The 24285-nt window shown below is 36.5% G+C and overlaps 1 protein-coding gene across 1 annotated transcript; it reads right to left on the bottom strand.

Annotated features, from left to right (window-relative positions):
* Window positions 1–901: 901 nt before the first annotated feature.
* LOC122316906 (omega-hydroxypalmitate O-feruloyl transferase) lies at window positions 902–5822 on the bottom strand. Its single transcript, XM_043133749.1, has 2 exons — window positions 5134–5822; window positions 902–1992 (listed from the first exon to the last, which is right to left on the bottom strand). The coding sequence occupies exons 1-2, from the start codon at window positions 5590–5592 to the stop codon at window positions 1081–1083; spliced, it is 1371 nt and encodes a 456-aa protein (XP_042989683.1). The 5' UTR covers window positions 5593–5822; the 3' UTR covers window positions 902–1080.
* Between the last annotated feature and the right edge of the window lie 18463 nt (window positions 5823–24285).

Below are 24285 nucleotides of genomic sequence, written 5' to 3'. Positions count from 1 at the left end.
TCTGAAATTCGCTAAGAGACAGTCTGGATATAGTCTGGTATTTTAATTGTAACTTTCCACTCATATATTGGATTGCTTCGATTATTGAGACATTAGAAAGATATCTCAAAGTCCTATAAATTTGTCTCTAATAAGGATTTCCAAATTTGAACTCTTGAAACATATACATGGTTGCCAAGATGAGTTCTAAAATTTAGACGATTCTTTTATATGGGAATCATGAAGACATTAAGATTTATTTCCTACTCTATATAAGTATATCATTAGCATAAAACTGAGGGAGAGAACTAGTAGCACTATGGTGAGAGAATGGACTAAAGAACAAAGAGACAAAATTAATTTTCATGGCTGCTGTTTGTTTTATTTTTCTCTTGAGATTTTTGTTGTCCATTATATTTATGGGTAACTAAATTCTCAAGTAGGGTTATGGATGAACTTACACATTATATGGTATTTTTAATTTATGTATTTGATTTTCAATTACTAAAACTCTTTTATTTTATCATTCTCAATTCATTGATATTTTTTTCTCTGAATAATCATAGAATTTATTCTGTTTATGTATTCAATCATACTTTTTCTTTTGAATGAATTAGTTCTTCAATTATATTTGGATCAATTATTTTGAGAATTGAGTTCCCAATTGAATTATTCAATGAATTAAGAATAACCAAAATACCATATTTGTGCAAGGGATTGCCGACGCTTTACTATTCGTTCATTTAAGTACTTTTTCCGTTAATCATTTTGCTTCACTTTAATTTGCATTTAAAATTATTTTTTGTTCTCTATTAATCATTTAATATTTTTCTTTAGTGTTTTTTGTTCATTCTGCTATTTTTTTAATTTGTCTCTTATATAATCGACATTCTAAAGCTATGCTATAACTACAACATTATTCTTTAGACGTAATCAGTAATCCATAACATATTTAAATTATATGGTCCTTTCCAAACATCATGCATGCACCTAGCTTGCAACGTCTTTAAATATTACCAGATACATATACTAAAGAACAACACTCTCGCATTAATTAATCAGACACATCCAAGAGTACAAGCTATGTATGATAAAGTTCCTTCAACCTGACAATAACTTATGGAAGAGGCTTTGGAACTTTTTCATTTCCTCAGCAGGGAGAGCCACCAAAACGTTGACCCCACTGCCTCTTTCTCCACCTTCATTGATATCAGGAAACAGCAAAATGATGTCCTTCCTGTGATAAACAATAGGACAGCTGTACCTTGGCCTTCCCCACGGATACTCCACCTCAGCAAACCCTAATCTCCACCATGATGAAACCAAAAACTCCCCATGGGGAAACCCTTTGTACAGCTCTCCCCAGTCTATGGCAGACCTTGCATACTCATCTGTTATCCTTCTTTCACCTTCGGAAACAATATCCACAAGCTTTGCCAATGGCCCTTCACTTAGCTCCTTGCATGGAGCTGTCGCATATGCAGTGAGCACCGCGTTCCCTGCATAAGATGACGGCAATGGTGGCTTGAGTCTTGGCCTTATGTCAACAGCATAAAGAATGGTGGACAGCCTCTCCATGTTGTTGTCCGCGCCGCAGGATAATGCTTTGCACCGCCATACATGGGCGGAGACGACGTTAAAGCCGGTGATACGGGTGTTGGCATTAATGGCGGCACCGCTGGTGGCTTTGGCCTGCTCCTTGAGGTTGGCAATATCACCGGAGGTCAACCGGAAAATGTTAAAGGCAAGATCTTCTTGGGTGGCTTCAAAGACAGAAAGGTTGGACTCCTGGCCATGGGGAATCTTGAGCAGCTCAGGGTGTGAGAATGGGACTTGCGGTGGGGATCGAGCAGCCAGGGACTGACGGTCATTGCAGGGGATGACAGCAAGGCAGGGTTTATCAGCAGCTAGGGAAGCCAGGTTCTCCAAGAAATGTTTGAAGCTTAGGCCATCAAATGTTGCATGGTTCGTTGAGATACCCATTGCAAAGCCACCGCACTTAAATGACGTCAACTGTATAGAACGTTTCATTATTCTTAGACGTTGAATGATTAATGGCAGGTTTGGGAATAGAAATGAGATGATAATTTGTGAATAACAGTAATATAGTCTCACTACAAGAAAATTGGTCTTTTCCAGCGTCAAAAATCGTTGCAAAAGACCTCCAAAATCGCTGCAATAATTTATTCCCAGCGATTTTTACTACGCCGAATGATAGTCGCATCTGTCTACTCACTTATAAATAAATCCAGCGAAAGACAAAAATCGTTGTAAATATTCAGTTATTTTCAGCGATTTTCCACGCTGTAAATAGCAAAAACAATCGCCACAATTACAGTTCCAATTTAGTTGTAAATCGCTGAAAAAAGTATTTGCAGCGACATAAAACTGTCAGAAATAACATAAATTTCGCTGCAAATAGTGTTCATTACTTGCAGCCATTTTTTAAAACGCTGCATATAGGTTATTATTATTTCCAGCATTTAAAAATTCGCTGAAAATAATAATTTTTCCAGCGCTTTGAAACGCTGTGAAAACCAATGAAGAAATATGCATACTTGACATTATCAGCGTACTACATTCACTAGGAAAAAAATGACATGTTCAAAGACTATTTGTGGCGATTAAAAGTTGCCACAAATAGTCTTTTATTTTACCACCCAGTACACATATATCAATTTCTCTTGAGTTCCTAATTCATATCCTGCTCCAACTCACTCACAATAATCTCAAATACTACAATACATCATATGTATGCTAAACCAAAAATTGCATTCATCCAAATACTCGGTATTTAACAATCATTCCGGAGTTGAGTTCTAAATATAAATATTTTATAGGTTTTATTGAGATAGATTTAATTTTTTAAAATTGAAATGAGTTTAACTTTTTAGTTTAAATTGTATGAAGAAAGTTAAGATGAATTTAATTTTTTATGAAAAGTTTAAAAAAGTAATATAAGTCACATTAATGATTAGTTTGAAATAAGTTAAGATGAATTGAGTTTGGTTCAACAACCGAACACAACTTATTTAAATAATATATAAAAAAATCTTAGAATATATATGTAAGTATTGCGTACTCTCTTAAAAAAAAATAGAATCTACCAGTTAAAAATAAGTTTTTTTACATATAAGTTACAAACTTATCCATTTTTTTTAAAAAGAAAACCTTAGCACCGGTCTGTCTAACCTTACTCAATTAACAGCCCACCAATAGTTAAGTGATACATAGGCTTCCCACTATAACTATCATGTAGATGCACAATATCAAATTCTCAGATTTACAAAAAAGGTCTCATCATTTTCGTCTACCCCTTCGCACTCTTAGCCCCCACTCTCAGCCCCTTCACATCTCCCTCTGGCACTCTCAGCCGGTTCTTGCTTTCCTTATAAGAAAGACGAGTTTTGGTATAATAGTTGGTTTTCACGTTTTGGCAATGAAAATGGAGAACTTGAGAAGATTTGATACCTTTTGGAGGATGGATCTTTTTTTGAGCATTTTACATGGTGGAAACTCTATGAAGTAATAGAGAAATTAGATGGGGTTTGGGGAAACACTCTTTCTGGTTGCACAAAAGTTGGATGGGGCTTGCTTTCAACCTTGGGAAGGGATTGGAGCTTTTTAAGGATAGCGAAAAGGTGAATGATTTAAGTAGGCTGATCTGATGTTTTGATGGGGGGCCGAGCTATAAAAATATGGGGTGGTCAGTTTCATCTGCTGCAATGGACCAGTGGCAGCAGAAATCAATGTGGGCGACGAACTAGTGGCAGAAGAAATCTATGTGGGTGAAGGACTAGTGGTGCAAAATCCGTGTGGTTGAAGGATTGAGATGGTGGGCAATGCCAAGGTAGGCAACGGATGGTCAATGTCAGACTGGTGGCGATGGAACTGGACTTTGTCATGCGGCGGTGCAAAGGGACGGAAGCAGAGAGGGGTAGAAGGACGTGCTATCGTGCTAGTGAAACTGAGCTTTTCTACAAATGAGAATTATACCGTGTGAATGAGACTATTGTGTGTTTGGTGAGATTTTTGACATAGCAGTAGATGAAAGGGAGGCAGTTAATACTTGTAATATTGGTTGGACCACTTAGAAGCGTAACTATTTTTTTACAAAATCAGTCCTTAATTAAGTAATTAACTCAAAATAAATAATGAAAAGATCTAAAAGCATTAATTAGCTAGATTGTTTTTGATGGAGCATTAATTAGCTAGATAGAAATGAGAGAAGCAGATCAGGCTGTACATAATTTAATGCATGCATGGTCCCTCAACTGTTCTCCTCGCCCCTTGACATTATTAACCTCTAGTTTGTTACAACCTCGTGCTTTAAATATAAAGGAAACAAACATGTAGGGCACACCATTTTTCCAAGAAAAAAATAATAATAAGTCATCATGCATGTAATAAAACATGTATAATGAAAGCTTTCTTATGAAAGATCTAAGAATTAGCTCGGCAATAAAATTATTGCAGTTAGATCATGTACACAAGTACGCCTAAAGAGAAAGGACATTTATAAATAAACCTTTAGGCACATGCATGCCGATCGATGGAACAATCAACAATCCCTCCAAAAAAGACTATTTTATGTATGCAAGTACGTACCAGTGCTGAGTGAAAAATAAAATAAAATTATGCGTAGTTGAGAAGGTAGAAAGTAAGGGATCACTCATTGGAAAGATAAGTGCATATTGTTCAAGAATAAATTTCATCTTGAATGTGGACAAGGTTTTGAGTATGTTTATAAACAATAAACAATCTTTTTTTGTAGAACCGGTTTTATGAGATTAATTAAACCTATAATTTTCTTTATGGTATTAGAATTTAGAGTCAGGTTCAGGATGAATGTAAACCCGCACTACATATCCTGTGACAAGGATCAGAAAAAATACTAGCATGTATGTGAGGGATAGTGTTAAAGAATAAATTTTATATTATCTATGGATAAGGTCTTATTATGCGTGTTTATAAGCAATGAATAATCCTCTATTATAAACCTATTTTATGAGATAAGTTAGGTTTATAAATTTTTTCACATATTTGTTTAATAATTGGATCTGCAATATCAAATTAAATATATGTAGAATTTGATATATATATCGATATGTATCTATGTACGTACGTATGTGTATATATATATATATAATATACCTGGAAAATACCAAGTGGATGATCATCTGGCTTCAAGATATATCCCCAAGTCTTGCAAACTAGTTGCGCAAAAGCTGGGTTTGGGTAAACCAAATCTCCAATCTCATCCAGTGTATACTCACTAGAAGCAACCACAAAACCGACCCCAGCTGCGTTGCAATCAATCTCGAGACGACCCGTTTGCGGGTTTAGATTCAATCTACCAGCAAGGAAATCGTATGGAACCAGTGCCTTTGCTAATGTGTGCTTTAGTTTCTCGGCTACAACTTCTGGAGGAAATTCTTTCTTGGATGGAAAGAAATGTACTGTTTCGACGCTGAAATTCAGAACTTGGTCTATGTTGGATAAGAACATGGATTTTCTCTCATTTTCTTGGGAGGGAAAAACTAGGGAGGAACTGTGGACGGTAACCTTAAGGTCTTGGAGGAGAGATGGGGGTTCTGGGTAGAGAGTTCCCATAGATTTTTTTTTCTGTTTTGTTGGGTTGTGATATACTGATATGGGTGATCAAGCTCCCGTGTATGTTTGTATATATATTGTGAAAGATATGTGCAAACGAAGATCACGCTTATTTTGAGGGTAAAATTTGTACAGCAGAAAATGATGTAGTTTTTTCAGACGAATAGATCCAGTGCGTACGTACGAGTTTGGTCAAGTCGGTGAGGGGGAAGCTAGAGCTGTTCCTTTTATTTCTGCCGGCAAATGCTAGCTGCGCTATAATATCAAAAGTGGTTGAGTAGGTTTGATACATAAAGGAGAGAGGTGTGCATGTGTACGTGTATTCATCGGCTATACATTTTGGTTGGAGAGAAATATGTGGTAGCTGTGTGCTTGTTTTTTTATTATTCTTGGCCTTTTTCTCTCATCATCTCTATCAACCATTATTGTGTTGGAAAGTTTAACCATTTTCAGATTAATTTAACCTAAGTGTGTATATATTCTACATGGATATATATACGAACACGTATGTATACTTTATGGATGCACCGGTACCATTAATATTTCATGAGATCCAATCATTTTATCGTACATTTAATGAGAAATATCACTTCGATCACGAATGATCTCTCCCTAATTGGAGCGTCTGCTTTCGGTGGAGAACAACCATACATATATATATATATATATATATATATATAGTTTTTCAAGTTATTTACTTATAAATAAGTCTAATTTCACACTATAATTTGCTGAAATCTACTAGTACTTTAGCACCATCATGTCCTAGCCCTCCCAGGGGCCCCCCTGATGGCCTACGCCCTTTTTTTCCTTTCTTTAATTTGATGTTGTACAAGCAAACATGCAAATAAGTGTGTATAGTTGTTATGTAACCATGCATGATTAACCCCCGTAATGCATCTCAATGGATCGAAGAATTAATAGTGTAGGGAAAAAAAAAAAAAAAAGAGAGAGAGAGAGAGAGAGAGAGAGAGAGATTTGCAGATCATATTTCAAATCTGTATAATATATAAGTTCATCAACAAAAATATAATTTGTAAAAAATAACCGCCGCAAATATTATTATTATTATTGTTTACTTGAGTTATAGAATGCTAATTTCTCCATTTTTAAATATCTTCATTCGGCATCTAAGATAAAAGACGCATTTTATATATCTAACTTATATTTCAGTACTACATCGTACTAATTCCAAGATTACCAATTCAAATTTTTGATTATTTTTTATTCTTATAATTATAATATATAGAGTAATTAACTTTAGTAACTTCTTACTTAAACTATGATATTCAAAGCCAATTTTGAGAATAATATATTCATAGTAAATTTGTTGAAAGACAAAAATTTTGTATCTAAGTAGAGACAATTGATTTTTTTTTTGAATTAATATCATTATTTTTCCAAAATGCAAAATGGGGTACGTAATTGCTCAGCATACTGATATATCGACGATCTAAGAGGATCGATCGGTCTTACTTCTGAATTTATCAAAGTAACCTATATATTAATGTATATCAGTCTACAATCACCTTTCAATTATGAATCAAATTTTGCTAATTTTAGTAATAATAAATCTATCATAATTGTTATTATATTATGATCATATATACATGTAAAATGTCGAATCTTATGATCATGAGTGATTAATAATTCACAATCAAATTATTTAATTAAATTTCATGTAATTATTGCCCAATTGTAATGTAATTTTCAGAAAATCATGAAGTGCTTTATGAAATAAAATATTATGGGGACTTAAATCCTAGCACATAGGCCGCTCTTAATTACTTTAAGAAGTTAATTTTTTTGGAAGCACGATCCAATAATATGGATCGAAAGATCACCTCGCGATTGGCGTGCAGATAGACCAAGAATTCTTAGCCCTAGTAGCTAGGAGCAAGAAATCAGGACATCATGTCGTCCACACTTCTCGATCGGTCTTGACGAAGTTAATTACTACAGTACTAACAAATATGTATAGGATATTCTTTCGGCTTTTTTTTTTTTTTTTTTTTTGGGTAATAAGGTAAAATATAAAATATGTAGTGCAATATTTCACAAGTACTGAACATGATATTGTTAATTTGAATATCTTTTTCAGTAGCGTCTTTCTGATCATCCCCATCTAAAGTAGTTGCAGAAAATAGTCATTGATCCGACCTTTTGTCTATATAGGAGTTAATGATCCCCCAACCAATTCCAGCATTGAAAACGACCCACCGCTCTTGTGGGTGGTGGCATTGATCCGAGTGACATGCTGCCCATGCATACTGCATAGCTTATAATTAACTTTATAGCCCTTTTATTGCATTTGGTTAAAAGTTATTTGGTGCCAATATTTAAGATCAAGACTTTTGTGAGGCGCATTGGGACCACGCACTCACATGCATGCATATATATTTATGATCAAGATCATGTCAATTAATTAATTAAGCATATTTTTCACCTCGGATAGTTACGTACCAGAGAACTACTACTGTAGGATTCGTACGTGTGTTCAGCCAAACTATCTGTAGGATGTTGGAAGCAGATGCTATCAGCTTAAGGCTTCATTTGTTTACTAAAATCTACGTTAACTCATATCATCTTCTCATTATAATTTTTTTAAATCTCTTTATAAAATATAATAAATAATTTAATATTTTCAAATTTTAAAATAAAATTAATATAAAAAATTATATTATAATAATATTTTATTCAATTTTAATTAACAAAACATCTCATCTCATGTCATTTGAATTATATAACTAAACGAGGCTTAAATGTTCCACTTTTTGCACAGATCTAGCTTTTAAGTTTCTCATGAGTACTAGTACCTATAGATATAGCTCATGTTACTATAATTCATTTGTTGGTATGACTAATTTTGGAGTTGATCTACCAAGATTTAGAAAAATAAAAAACAAATCAACCACGTACAACACGACGCTAGATTTTCTGTGTTGACTTGAAAATTTGGCTTTATATATATAAAGTTTGGCTTTATATATACCATTTTATGTTGGCTACTCATCTAAAAGTTGAACACCATATTGAATTAGTCATTATTTTACTCTATATAATAATAATAATAATTTTTTATGTTTTTACCTTTTGATATTAACTCACAAAATTAGAATCCCTTAAACCCACAATCAATTTGAAAACTCATTCAAGAAAAATAAAAATCAATTTAATGGATGGAGAATCTAGACTCGTTGAGAACTCATTTCAAAAACCTAGATTATATTAAAATCTAGATCACCTAAAAAATCTGTCTTAAGAACCTAGATTATAAGGAGGAACGTCATAAAAGTTGTGATTTATCTTTGATAAATTCAAAATTCAATCAAGAACAAGATGAATAAACTTAACTCACAATGAAAATTAAATATTGTCTAAACTTGAACTGCGTAGCCAAAGATATTTAAATACTCCCCAACAAAAATAACCTAATGCCAAAATAAAGCCTCATTTTTCAAAAATACCATGAGTGAATAGTGTCGTGCTATAGTTTAGTGAATAGTGTTGTATTACAGTAACCATCTTGAAATCCTAATTCAACAAAATAATAAGTTTACCAACATACCCTTAAGTCTTTCTCATAATAAACTCAATTATTCTAAACTAATAAAATAAGTCCTTTAAATGAATTAAACAAATTGAAAGCCTTGAAGTGCTCAACGCCTTTAAGTCATGTTGTTGCCATCTTCCAAAGCTTGTATCAAATTAATCAAAATTGGTTCTTCATCCTTCAAGCCCATCTTAAATGTTGGGCTTTTGCTAAACACGTCTTGGATTGCACCAATCATTGCATTATTTCCTTACTCTTCTTAGCTCTCGATCTTGTAATTGTTTCATTTGGAATTTGCAAATGATTTTTAAAACTCGGTCCACCTTGGAGCCCATCACTTGTTTAATGCATATTTTTTATTTGTTTTGGGAAATACTAATTTTATCTTGCATATTTTTTATTTGTTTTGTGAAATACTATTTTTATCTTCACTTTTATGGTTTTCAACAACCTTATACATCTAAATACCTAAAATATGTCCAACAACCTAAATGAACTTCATTCTTAAACACGAAGCATCAAAATAAGTACAAAATCAATTTTATGCTTATATCCAACAACCTAGAAATCAAAATATATAAAAACCTAGAAATTTTTTTGACTAATAAAACTTAGAAATTAAGAGAAGAACTTTAGTGAAAATGTTATCATTTAGCAAGAGGGAAAGAGAAAATAACATAAAAGATTTAGGCCTCATTTGGTTACGTAGTTCAGATGAGATGAGATGAAATATTTTGAATAGTAGTAGGCTTTTTTTAGTTTAAAATGAGATAAAATTGTTAGTAAAAAAGTGTATATTTGAATAATAAAATGAGATGATATGATTTTAACTTTATGAAAATTTGATAAAGTGGTAAGTCCCACGACTTATTGAAAAATATTTTTAATTATTGGATCGAAAATATTATGAATGTATTAAAAATAAGTAGAACAATAGTAGGGGAAGGAGAGGTGTAGGATAAAGTTGGGGATTTGATAAAGTTAGGATTGCTTTTGACTTTTCCAAAAGATTGTAGTTGGAAGGAGAAATGGAGGCGTGAAGCATTAGGCTGTCAGAAGGGGTTCAAAGTTTGCCTAGGTAAATCAATATATAGTGTAGAGATATACATATGAGTTAAAAAAAAATTACATTTGAGCATTTGTATATACAAATAAAACAAGCATACAATTCAGATGAGATGGTTTGTGTTTTATCTATATATCCAAATCGGCCCTTAGATGGCTAAGTTACTATTTATTTCATGCATATATGGGCAACTATTGTAGCTCATAACTCAAATAACTTATCTTGACTTATTCAATACAAACCAGTTTGTCCACATCTTGGACTCATTTTAGATAGTAAATGCATATAGCTAAACCAATACCAATGTTTTTAACTCTTATCAGTATTTGAACTGAAAAAGTCTAGTTGCAAGTATATTTGTGCACTAATATGTGCACCAATTTATTATGATTTGTCAAAAAGTAGATTTTATTGAAAACAATACTAATTTAAATTTTAAGTATGAAAGAATCAATATTGGTATGCAGATTAGTACGTGACTTTACTTGTATGTAGCAAAACTCATTTGAACTACTTTAGCCTTCTTTGGGTTATGGGTTCCCCACTTGCTCTTTTGGGTTCTTTACTTCTATTTGGTTTTAGGCCTTCTTCAGAGGGGTACTAAATTTTCCATTAGGAGACCCTACAGGCCAGATGTGGTGATATTAGAGCATTTATACCCTCCGTTAGGAGGGCGACACGTGGTAGGCATAGTAAATTTACAATAGATTCAAAAATAGAAACCAACCAGCTTTAAGGGTGTAACTGACCCAGTTCAGTCCAGTTTTATATATTTTTTATAATTGAATTGGTATATACCAATTTTAAAAATTTAAGAACCGATATTGGACCGACTGACTACGGAAACCAGAACTTTCGGTTTTGCATCGAACCGCTTAGAAACCAAACCAAATCCATCGGTTCGGTCCAGTCCGATCTGGTTCAACCGTTTTTTTTAGTTTTTTTTACACCTCTAACCATGGCTCCCATGTCATAAATGCAATCTCTCTCTATTCACTCTCTCTCTCTCTATCTCTCTCTCTCTTCACTCTCTCTCCCTTTCAGAAACCAAAACTCGACCTACAATCTCTCCACTCTCTCTCTCTTGCAATATTCTTTCCTTTCATAAACCAACTATGGTTATCCAATATTCTTCATACAAGGTTATCCATAGTTTTTCTTTTCAAGATTTTGGAGTACAACTCTTAATTAATATTTACATACAAAGTAAATTTCAATAGAGTTCTCATTCAGATCAAATACCAAAAACAAAATGATGGCAATTGCCTACAATATTAATATTTCCCATATTATAAGAACGTAATTGAAGAATCTCTATTAGAGAACTACTATTGTGATCTATGAAAGCACTAAAAAATGTAATGGAATTGATAGAAGGGAAAGCTTCACTCTAATAGTATTAATAAATCTGGGTTGGTTCAAGGCAAACCCAATCCTCCAAAGGTCTCCAAAGTTCATACTTTTTTCAGATGAAATCCCCTTTTCCCCTTTCATGCACTAAGTGCTCGTGCTCTGCCCTCTAACAAACTATTAAAACGAAATGATCAAATTGACCCTTTAACCCACTACATAACGTCTACTCGAAACGCAGCACTTAACTAAAATAAAATTGCATCATTTCAACTACATTAAACTGTGTTGTTTAAGGCTTACAAAACACTATGCTTTAATACTACGAAACCACATCATTTCTTCCCAAGATAAGCTTCTTCTCCATTGAACCCTAACATCATTTCTTCTCGATCCTTCTCTCTCTGCCAAGCTGATGAAGCACTAAAATTGCATGATTAAGTTACTTAAGTGAATAAATTGTTTAATAAAAAATGATTTAAGTACTTAATTATGCAATAGATCACAATACTTGAGTCAATTGATAAATTCTAGTATTTTTGTGCTTAAAAATATTTATAATACAATTGTTTCACATGACAATAAATATTTCATTTTTATTCCTCTCATAACAGGGGTAGTTTGGGCAATACACAGCAAAAATATCATTCAAGTGTGAATGTACACGTGCTGACCATTGCAAGACATGCAACACACATGCAATACACGTGCAGCATGAGCTGCATAGTTGCTGTGAATTGTATAATAAAATGACAGCACACACTCATGCTGGAGCATATCACGTTGAGCAGTAGAGGAACGGAGGCTACAGCAGGAGAAGAAATGGACACAGCACGTTGCAAAAAAATGCACACATGCAGACCAGCCTTCGGACAGCACTCACACCCATTCACACATGCAGTAAACATGCAGACCGGATTCACACATGCACACATGCAGACCAAACTCACATGGACAGCACACAACCTGCACGTTACAGAACAGAACTTACACATGCAGCAGACCAGCCTTCGGACAGCACTCATTCAAAAAGTAAACATGCAGACCAGTAAACACTCAGACAGCAGCCACTCACACCAGCTCACACATGCAGAAAAGTGACACAGCCGAACTCACACATGCACACATGCAGACCAGCCTCATTCGGACAACACTCACTACATGTGCTAACCATTGCAAGATAAGCAGCTCACATGCAATAAACGTGACAGCAGACACACACACATGCAAAAAAAGATCACATGGAAGCACTCGAACGTGCAGCAGCAACTGGAGCAGCAGAGTTCTATCTTATTTCTTTCTTTTCCGGTTAGCTGGACATGCAAGAGATGAGTTATTTATTTAGTGGCAGCAGCAGAGAAAGGGGGGAGTTTTTTTTACTTATTTTCATTTCGTTTAGAAGCTAGGGGAGTTATTGTTTCTTTGATTTTTCATTCGGCTATAGCTGAGCAGCTTAGTTTTTGGAAGTTTTTCTTGCTTTCCGTTTGAGTTTTTTCGTTCATAGCAGTAGGTAGTCTTGAAATTTATTTCCTTTCTTCTCATTTAGAGAGACAGCTGGTGTTGGTTTTATTCACTCTTGTTTTTTTTTTTTTCGTTTGTTAGTTTAGACGCAGGTCGGCTGGAGAGTAGCAGACCTTAGGTCGGCAGCTCTCTTCCTTTCTTCTTCATTTATTTTTCTGCTGTTTCCTTATTCGTTTCCAGAGCAGAACCGGTTTGGCGTCTTTTATTTTTTTGTTTACTTTTCGATTTCATGATTTGGGAGTTTTGCTTTTAGTTTCCTTTCCGTTTTACGTTTGAGAACAAGGCAGCATTTGTTTTTCCTTTCTTTTTTTCATTTTCTACAGTTTACTTTTGTGGTGGCGCTCGGCTTTGTTTTTATTTTAGATTTCTCTTGTTCTCATATTTTATCATAACCCAACTTAGATTTATTTTTATTGTTAGAAATATCATGTGTAACTAATTTTTAAAACTTGGGTTGTGGAGTGAGACTTAATTTATTTTGAGAATCTAGTTTAATGCAATATTTTGTTGTTGAATATTGATTTCACTACGTTACTAGTTAGATTTAAATTGAAAATAAATTGTGGCTCTTGCTCTTGTTTTGTTGTTGACGTAAGGCACAACAAAAGCTTGAAAATTATCAAGGCTTCTCTCAGTTGTTTGTTAATGTGTGTTCGGCTAGTAAAGTAGAAAATTCCTTAGGAAAATATTGTAAAACTTGAGCTTATATTTTTATCTTCCGATTATCAATGCCTTGATTGGGTTGTTAATCGAGAAAATTATCTAGAATCCAAAATAAAGAGAGTCTCATACCCAACCCAAGTGTTCGTTAATTTGTTCTTTTTTAGAAACTCTAATTTCAACTTCGATTATCTTTTTGCATTGCATTTGAATTTTATTTTCATCTCTCATACTTGATTCATTTGTTACTCACAAATCTCTTATACACTTTGATAACCCATTGTCCCTGTCGATTCTGGACTTATCCTTGATACAACTTGACACTTCTACACTTGGAAGCACATTCGACCACGAGTCACAAGCCAAAATTCCTTTCTTTACTTTCTCACTACTATGGATCATGCCAAGGCCTGACAATCTCCCCTCCTTAGAAGACCTTGCCCACAAGGTATGGGTAAAAGTTCTGTAACCTCCATAAATTCTCCCAACTATTTTCCTCTAGTGGTGCTCCGATCAATTTGATGAGGATTTTTGTAACTACTTAGTGGCCTTGCCACTTGAGACGGTGGTCCAACATGGCCTTAGGGCAAGAGTTCCCCTCCGTGGTGGGTGGCAGATTAGATAGCAGCTGAATCCTTTCCCCCAACCTCTTCTTCCGACAAGATACGTGGAAGACCGGGTGTATCTTGGAGGAGGGTGGAAAATCGAGATGGTAGGCCACAAACCCAAGCCTCTGAACCACTTGGAAGGGTCCATAGAAGCACAACGACAACTTCACGTTACAGTGCATAGCCACCGTCTTCTGGTGGTACGGTTGGAGGTGAAGGTAAACCCGCTCACCTATATGGAATTTCCTTTTAGTTATGTTACAATCAACATATGTCTTCATCTTGTTCTGAGGTGTCTCGAGATTGGCCTTCAAAAGGCCCAATAATTGTGTTCTAGTTTTCAACGTTTAATTCACTGCCTTGTTGTTGGATGTCCCTAGAACATGAGTTAATAGCTTTGGGGGTGGATGCCCATATAATGTCTCGAAAGGCATTAACTTTGTAGAAGTGTGGTAGGTACTATTGTACCACCACTCGGCAAGAGGCAGCCACTGCTTCCAGGCCTTAGGCTTTTGACTAGCATAGCACCGCAGGTACCCTTCTATGCTTTTATTTAGAGCTTCGGTCTACCCATCACTTTGTGGGTGATATAGGTAGAGCTGTAATTGAGACTGGTGCCTTGGAGTGTGAATAAGCTCTTCCAAAAAGAGCTTAGGAAGATTGGATTTTGGTCAAAGACAATAGATTTAGGTAGGGGTGCTACCCGCACCATATGGTGCAGGGTAAACCCACCCCTTCCCCCCCCCCCCCCCCCCGGCCCCCACCCCCGCATGGGGCGGATGGGGAAATTTTTCCCCATCCCCCGCCCCCGGTGTGCGAGGGCGGTGTACCCCATCCCGCATGACGGGTACGGTGTTGGGGGAGAATCTGTCCGCCCCCCTGCACCCCATTCTGGGCCTTGGGCCCAGAAACCTCAACAATGGGCCAAAAATGGCCCACAAGGTTGTATTTTTGGCCCAAAAAAAGCTTGTAGGTCATTTTCATTTTTTAGCCCATAAAATTATAAGTAAAGAGAAAAAAAAAATTTAAAACCAGATTAGAAAAAAAGAAGTGTTATGAATACGTAATAAACTAATAATAATAACTAAGCTATTATAAAATTGAAAGGCTAAACAATTACAAAATTACAAATATAAAAGTGTCCAAGGGACATTGTATCAACATTACAAATCATTGAATACAAAATATGAACAAATAATTAAAAATTTAATATTCTAAAGAGGCTTGTCAGCTGTGGCTTATTTTTGACTGAAAGGGTGTGACACTTGGGGCGGCCCGGGCTTGAGCACATTTTTATGTTGCAGAGGTGCTAGACATCTCATGTGTTACTACAAAAATTAATATTAAAATTAATAACGATGAAATCGAAATGAATATAAATAAATTAAAATAATAAAATAAAAAATAATTACCAGGTGGTCCAAATCCAGACTGATCACCACCCTCATCGGTGTCCTTAAAATCTAAAATATCCGGAACATGAATATCTTTTCCTATCGTCCAACTCTATATGCATATCAATGCCTCTACAGTTGTAGGAGACAATAAACTACGGAAAGGATCCAATACATGACCTCCGGTACTAAAGGCTGACTCTGAGGCAACAGTGCTAATAGGGATGGTCAAAATACAGCGGGCAATCTCAGAAATGTTGGGATATTTCTTTAAGGTATTCTTCCACCATCCTAATATATCGAAATTATCATCATCATCTTGGACCATATCCGCTGACAAATAGTTGTCTAACTCAGAAACTACCTCCGTAGATTGATGGACTAGTGTGGGATTCTGTGCGAGGGTCTTAGTCCACGGCATTCTGTACTTCTTTGTAAGAGGTCCAGTCACGATGTCTGTAGAAGGCATTGGGGTCGGTGTATGTGTCTTCGATGTAGTACCACCCTTAATTGCATTAAACTCATCATACAATTTTTTCAGGGTATCTCGGGCCAATTCACCAATAAGTTCAATCCATACTTGATCGTGAACAAGTCCCAACTCATATAACAAACCTGAAACTTTCAGACGGGGATCAAGAATAACAACCACATATAACAAAATATTCATTTAGTCAAATCTCTCCAATACTTGTCATATTTTAGCATCATGGTCACTGTCATCCCCCTCATCCTTTCATTGGAACCCCTACACATATCTTCTAATTCTTCTTTTACCCTACATATTTGTTGACAAAACCCATGGGATGTAGTGTACAAAGAACTAGATATATTGTGACGCCCCCAAATCCCCACGCCCGAACACGGGGAAATCGAGACGTCCGGATGGTGACAACCCGGGTCACCATCCTATCGACGGGTGCCGAGTGTGTGCAAAGGCAACAAATGTGCACGGAAAAACACGCAGCGGATAACGAAAGTCATAACTAAGTACCAGAATTGTTCTCAACGTAATACAAGCTGTTTAAAACGTACATAGATAAAATATTACAAAAACACAAATACAGTTTTAAAGAAATATAAAACATAGCATCAGCAACCCGGCGGAGCCGCATCCTCGGGCTCAGCCTCCTCCTCCTCCTCCTCGAACTCTGCACCAAAAGCTATGGAACCAAAAATGGTACCGCAGGTAAGTAAAACCCAAACACCACCAGATAAAAACACATAGAACTCAATCAACATGGATGCAAGAACAACCAATGCACATGCCCCGCAAAACCACATTTTTTCCACGCACGCCAAAAACCCATTTGGCCCACTAAAAACATATTCTTAAAAACCACGCCTCGCCATTATCCCAGATAATGGCCCAAACCACTATTTTCCCAGAAAATGGATCAAAAGCCTCAAAACCAAAACTCGCCATTTTCCCAGAAAATGGCCCGCATCCGAAAACCATAAAAACACACCAGTTATGCATGCACCATGACCTCCCCTAGGGATCATCCGCACACCCTGGCTATGTGCCACACCGCAGATAAGGACCGCGCATGTGACACCTAAACGAGCGATGCCCAGACTCGCGCCCCGCGCGTACCTGGCCAGGACATCCTCTAGCCCTCACTAGCGAAGGGCCACGGAGTCGGTGAGTAGAGCGATGCCCAGACTCGCGCCCTGCGCGTACCTGGCCGGGCCATCCTCTAGCCTTGCTCCCGTCGTCGCCCAGCGACAACTCAGGGGACGTCACTCAGTATTATCCACTCCCAAGTGACCAGAGGAGCTCCACCGAGATAATAACCCATCCCGGCTTGGGCTCGTGAGACACACGCACCCGAAAATCCAATCACGCCAGCAAAACAGGGTTTTTCAAATGAAATAAAATACACGTGCATGCCCCATACAAATGCAATTATCAACGCACAAAACAAACAACCAATCATAAAACAATAAATCAAGCAACTCCATCCTCCATCCATCCGACCCCCGAACTCCTCGGACTCAGTCCGGAATCAACCAACCAGCAAATTAATTAATTGAAAGAGCAATATATATTTAAATCTGAAAATAGGGTTTGGAAAATACTTACAGCGCTATATGGCAATTTTAGAAAACACGCGGCGTTGCAAACGGCGCCGGAAAAGCAACGTCACAGTGAAAATTCACTGTGGCCGTGGGTTGTGAAAAACCCACTTTTGAACGGGGACAAACTAGGACACGAAATTGATAGGGAATGGTCTAGGGATGGTTGTGAAGCTATTGGAAGTGGTGGTTGGCCGAGGGTGGCGGCGGAATCGCCGGAAATGGCCGGAAAACGCAAATCGGAAACTAAGCTCGTAGGAGCTGTTCCGGTGGTCGTTGGAGGCCGGAAATGGGTGGGTTAGGACGGCAAGGGACCGGTGATGAAGTGGTGAAGAAATGGTGGCCGGAGGTGGAGCGACGGCGGCGGATCGGAGCAAAATCCGTGGGACTTCAAATGGCTTTTCCAGCCAAACGGCCGGCCGGCAGGGGAAGATATTTGGTGGGAAGGTGCACCGGAGGGAGGGGGTTCGAACGAGACCGGCGGTGGGCCAAACGGTGGCCGGACGGCGGCGGTCTGGGCTGTTGAAGTTTCCGGCCGTGGGTGAGGAGAGAGAAGAGAGAGAGAGAGATCGGGGGGGTCGAGCGGGAAGGCAGGAGGAAAAGAAAAAAAGAAAAACAGAAAAAGAAAGGAAAAAGAAAAGAAAGGAAAAAGAAAAAAAGGAAAGGAAAAAAAAAAAAGAAAAAGGAAAAAGATGTAAAAAGAAATGAGGTCCAATCCTCATTCCGGAAAACACGCCGATAAGAGATTAAAAAAACATAAAACAACTAAAAGGAATAAAACACAACATCGAATAAATTAAAAACCAATTTTAAAACGCAATTAAATTAAAATAATTAAACTAATATATTAATTAAAATAAAAACAATTATTTCAGCGAAAATACACTCAAAAGCGGGTCATCACATATATTCAATGTGATATCGTAAAATAATCCAAGAAAATCAACGAAAGTAGAAACTACCACCCAATCATCATTATTAGGCTTTCGTAATCTCCTGTGCTCATCAAAGTATTTGACATATTGGATGTTTTCATTACCCAATAATTGAAAGTCTGTCTTATATTCTTGGGCCGACTCCAACATCAAGAAGGTTGAGTTTCGTCTGGTAGGAACATCAGTACAAAGACCCTTCTTCGATATTATGCCTGTAGCCTTTGCAGCAACTTTGAATTTCTCCAATCTAGAAGGAGAAGACCTTACAAATTTCACAGCCATTCTAACTCATGCAACCGAGTCATCAATGATAAAGGGTTAGAATTGCATAATTAAGTTATTTAAATGAGTGATTTATTTTATCAAATAAGGATTGAACACTTAATTATGCATCGAATGCTAATATTGAATGTCAAATTAATTGATGCCAATATTTTATACACATAAAGTTTTATATTTGCCTTTGAAAGAAATACATTTTTAATATACTACAGGACATTTATTAAAATATTAAAAGAGAATGTTCTCCAGCTGGATGAGCAGTAGGATAGCAGAGAAAATCAACATAAGATGAATGGGCAATTCAGAATTTTCATAGAGTGCATAGAGAGAGGACCAGGCGGCTGCTTTTGTCTTATTTTTACTTTACTTTACATTCATTTTTTTTTTTTTTGGATGGCTGGAGCTTTTCATTCCAGACCTAGACTAGACGGTAGCCTTTTAGTTTTATTTTTTCTTTTCTCTTCGTTGGAGACAGAGGCAGCTTGGTTTTGTTTTTTTTTTACTTCACTTGTTTTCATTCGGGCACAGCAGAGGCGAAGTAGTTCTTAGCTTTTATTTTCGTTCTAGACACAGATTGATTTTTCGGTAGCCTTTTTAGCATTTTAATTCTTTCGGTTCATACCTGAGCAGTAGAGTAGTCTTGAGTTTTTATTTCTTTTCTTTCGTTTAGACGCAAGGCGGCTTGTCTTACTTCACTTGTTTTCGTTCGGGTTGCAGCTAGCAGACCGGAGAGATACTTTTTATTTTTTCCTTGATTTTAGTCTTGTAGGGAGCCGGCAGGAGGGTTGGACGCTGGGCTTGTTTTTCATTTTAGTTTTATTTTTTTTTTGTTATCCAGTTTTACTTGTTAGTTCTTAGTTGCTATCGGCTGGTTTCTTTACTTCTATGCATATTCATTATTTCGGCAGTTTATTTCTCTCTTGTTTATTTTACTTCAGTTTTCAATAGACTCAAATGCTTAGAGAGATTATCCATTTAGAAATGATAGGCTAGATTCTTGGACTTGGGATTCAATGAGTAACCTATGGGGTGGTTTTTCTTCAATGTTATGTGATTTCAATGATTAACTTGGTAGATAATATTTCAGTTTACATCTAGAAAGGATCGAAGTTCTTTGTTCTTGGTTTAGATTAGTTGTAGACGTAAAGGCACAATTAATACTTGAACAAGTAACAAGACTTTAATGGTTTTCTTTCACTTTTTTTACAATTGTTATATAATCTGTCAAGTAGTTTTGTTAGACCAAGAATTGTTGTTCATTGCTATATTATCCGACCATGACTTCTAGGAATAGGATCATGGTTAAGAGAATGTGAAAAGAGAAGTAAATCCATCTCCAAATCAGTAGGTGAAAATTGTATCCCAAGTGTTTGTTTTATTGTTTCTTACAAGTTTAATTCATTTGCTACACATTTTCTCTAAACTTCTTAGTTTTGGTAATTTTAGAAACATAGATTCACATTTATTTTCATCTTTCATAATCGATACATTTTTTTACACAAAGGAAATCTCACGAATGCTTTGATAACTCTTTGTCCCTATGAAATACGATCCTGGACTTATCCTTGTATTACTTTGACAGCTTCTACGCTTGGAAGACAAAATTATAAGCTGATCAAGTTTTCGGTGCCGTTGCCGGGGACAACGGATGTTTGTCAAAGCATTCTCTTTTCCTGAGAGGACGTTTGTGGAGCTATGATCCTCTTCACAACTTGGGTGATATCTTTACCTCTTATTTTACTTGTTTACTTTTATCTTGTTTTGTGCTGAAATTGTATTTCTGGTTGGACTAGAGATAACACATATAGACTTGCTAGGACTGAATCATCGACCTCATCATCGAGTGCATCATCTGTTTCTCTTAATTTAGCATTTTAATCATCATTTGACACTCATAGTAACATGGCTGAAGAAGAAGGACACAATGATAGGGAAATGGAAAATCCCAACAGGACACTTAGAGAATATTTGCATCCTATTAGGACCACCACTCCATCATGCATCATTACACCTTTCAATGCTCATAATTTCAATTTTAAACCTGGAATGATACCATTATTGCCTCATTTTCATGGGATGGATTATGAAAATCCCTACTTGCACCTCAAGGAGTTTGAGGAAGTATGCTCCACATTTTTGGATCAAAATTGTACTGAGGAGATTGTTAGATTGAAGTTGTTTCTTTTTTCTCTTAAGGACAAAGCAAAAACACGGTTGAATGCATTGAGGCCAAGATCCATTGGAACATGGCAAGAAATGCAAGCTGAATTTCTGAAAAAGTTTTTTCCAATGCATCGCACCAATGCTTTAAAGAGACAAATCATGAATTTTTCTCAAAAGGAAAATGAAACTTTTTATCAAAGTTGGGAAAGATTCAAAGATCTCTTAAATGCTTGTCCACACCATGGTTACGAGAATTGGCGCATTATTAGTTTTTTTTATGAAGCTTTGGTACCTAAGATGCGATAATTTGTTGAAACCATGTGTAATGGAGAATTCTTTAATAAGGAACCGGAAGAAGCATTTGCATATTTTGATTACTTGGCTGAAAACGCTCAATCATGGGACACTTCTTGTGTCTATGATAAAGCTGAACCATTGAGGACTGTAAGTGGGGGGGAGGGGTAAATATGTTTTAAATGAGGAGGATGATTTGAAATCTAAATTTGCCTTATTGTCAAAAAAATTGGAGGCGATTGAGTTGAAGAAAGTGCATGAAATTCAGGGCATTCCAAAACAAGGAAAATGTAACATTTGTGAGGATAGTAGCCATGCAACATCTGAATGTCCTACTATTCCAACTTTTAAAGAAGTTTTGTGTGATGCTTCTCATCCTGTTAACATGATTTCTAAGCCTTTTCCTGCACCATATTCTAACACTTATAATACAGGTTGGAGAAATCATCCTAATTTCAGCTGGAGAAATGATCATCCCACAAATTCAACACATCCGGGAGCTGGTGCACCTCAATATTCAGTTCATACCCAGCAAAATGCACTAATTCCAGCCCCTAGAAGACCCATGGATGACCCATTTCAACAAATGGCTTCTACTCTTCAGCAGTTCATGCAAAGTCAAACCACCATAAATAACCAAACTTCTCAAGCCATCAATGACATAAGGAATAATTTGACCAAGCTGAACACAACTTTGAGTGCGCAAGAGAAAGGAAAATTCCCGTCGCAGCCTCAACCAAATCCGCAAGTCCAAATTGCTACCATAGAGTTTTCATCCACATCAGAAGGAAATGTCAGGACTTGCAAGACCGTAATAACTCTCTGCAGTGGCAAAGAAGTTGAAACATTGGGTAATGAAGCTGGCAAGAAAGGTGAAAGTTCCATTTCTAATGCACAAGGTAAAAATTCTGATGTTGATATTTCTTTGGAACCAAAGGTAGCTCCTCCGGCACCCTTTCCTCAAAGATTGGTTCCTTTAAATAAAGATAAACATCATGCTGAGATTTTAGACATTTTTAGATAAGTGCGCATTAACATTCCTCTTCTTGATGCCATTGAGCAAATCCCCACATATGTCAAATTTTTGAAAGATTTGTGTACGGTCAAAAGAAGACTTAATGTGCAAAAGAAGGCATTTCTCACGGAAAAAGTTAGCGCCATTATCCAATCCAATACTCCGCCTAAGTATAAAGATCCGGGTTCTCCAACAATAGCTTGTGTTATAGGAAGCTCCAAAATAGGCCAAGCACTACTAGACTTAAGTTTTAGTGTCAATTTGCTTCCTTATAACACCTATGAACAACTTGGTTTAGAAGAGTTGAAATCAACTTCTATTATCTTGCAATTGGTCAACCGTTCAATTAAAAAGCCTAGGGGAGTGGTAGAAGATATGTTGGTGCAAGTGGATAAATTTTATTATCCCATTGATTTTGTGGTATTAGATGTTCAATTAACTCCTCACTCTGTTTTTCAGGCACCCGTTATTTTAGGGAGGCCATTTTTGGCTACTTCCAATGCTTTGATAAATTGTCGAAGTGACATCCTTAAATTGACTTTTGGCAATATGACGTTGGAGTTAAATGTGTTCAACACTTGTAGGCAACCACACGATTTGAAAGAACTCCAGGAAGTGAATGGCTTGGAATCTTTACTTGCTGAAGAATTTTTTTTATTAGAGCAAGAGAGTCAAATGGAACATGTTTTACCTGGAATCTTAGAAAGTAGTGAATTGTTGGATACTAATGCAGTGAATTCTGGTGCAGATAGCAAAATGGACTCATTGTGGTGACTCAAATTCGAAGATCTGCCATTTCAATCCACACACCAGCAACCATCGGATAAAGTTCCTCCATCATCGGTTTTGAAACCACTACTTGAATCGCTGAAATATGTTTTTCTTGGGCCAACTAACACTTTTCTATGTATTATCTCATCTTCTTTGTCAGTTGAGGAAGAGGAGCAACTCCTACGGGTTCTTAAGCAACATAAAGCAGCACTTGGATGGTCGATTGCCGACATCAAAGGAATCAGCCCCACCATTTGTACACATCGAATTTTCTTGGAGGAAACCAACTCGAGAGATGCAAAGGAGATTGAATCCTACGATGAAGGAGGTGGTTAAAAATGAAGTCTTGAAGCTCTTGGATGTAGGTATCATCTATCCCATCTCGGATGGTTAATGGGTCCTACTCAAGTAGTTCCTAAGAAATCTGGGGTTACAATTGTGAAAAATGAAAAGGATGAGTTAATCCCAACTAGGACCATCACAGGATGGCACATGTGCATTGATTTTAGGAAATTAAATGCTGTCACAATAAAGGACCATTTTCCATTACCATTTTTAGACCAAACTTTGGAAAGAGTTGCGGGCCATAGTTTTATTGTTTTCTTGATGGTTTTTTGGGATATCATCAAATTGAAATAGCCCCTGAAGACCAAGAAAAAACTACTTTTACTTGCCCGTTTGGAAATTTTGCATTTAGGAAAATGCCCTTTGGACTTTGTAATGCACCCGCCACATTTCAGCGATGCATGTTGAGTATTTTTAGTGACATGGTTGAGCATATCTTAGAGGTGTTCATGGATGATTTTTCAGTCTATGGTGATTCATTTGATGCATGCCTTACTCACCTTACTGCTGTTTTGGCTCGATGTGAAGAGAAAAATATGTTCTTAAATTAGGAAAAATGCCACTTTATGGTGCGGCAAGGTATTGTCCTTGGTCACATCATCTCAGCCCGAGGCATTGAAGTTGACAAATCTAAAATTGATCTAATATCGACGTTAC

The sequence above is a fragment of the Carya illinoinensis genome, chromosome 7 (genome assembly GCF_018687715.1).
Source record: "Carya illinoinensis cultivar Pawnee chromosome 7, C.illinoinensisPawnee_v1, whole genome shotgun sequence".
Taxonomy (NCBI): domain Eukaryota; kingdom Viridiplantae; phylum Streptophyta; class Magnoliopsida; order Fagales; family Juglandaceae; genus Carya; species Carya illinoinensis.
This window is presented reverse-complemented; position numbering and strand designations above follow the sequence as displayed.

Coding starts and splice junctions, on each gene's coding strand:
- LOC122316906 (XM_043133749.1), bottom strand. CDS start 5,592: ATGGGAACTCTCTACCCAGAACCCCCATCTCTCCTCCAAGACCTTAAG. Junction 1,993..5,133: donor ATCCACTTGGTATTTTCCAG/GTATATTATATA, acceptor CGTTCTATACAG/TTGACGTCATTTAAGTGCGG.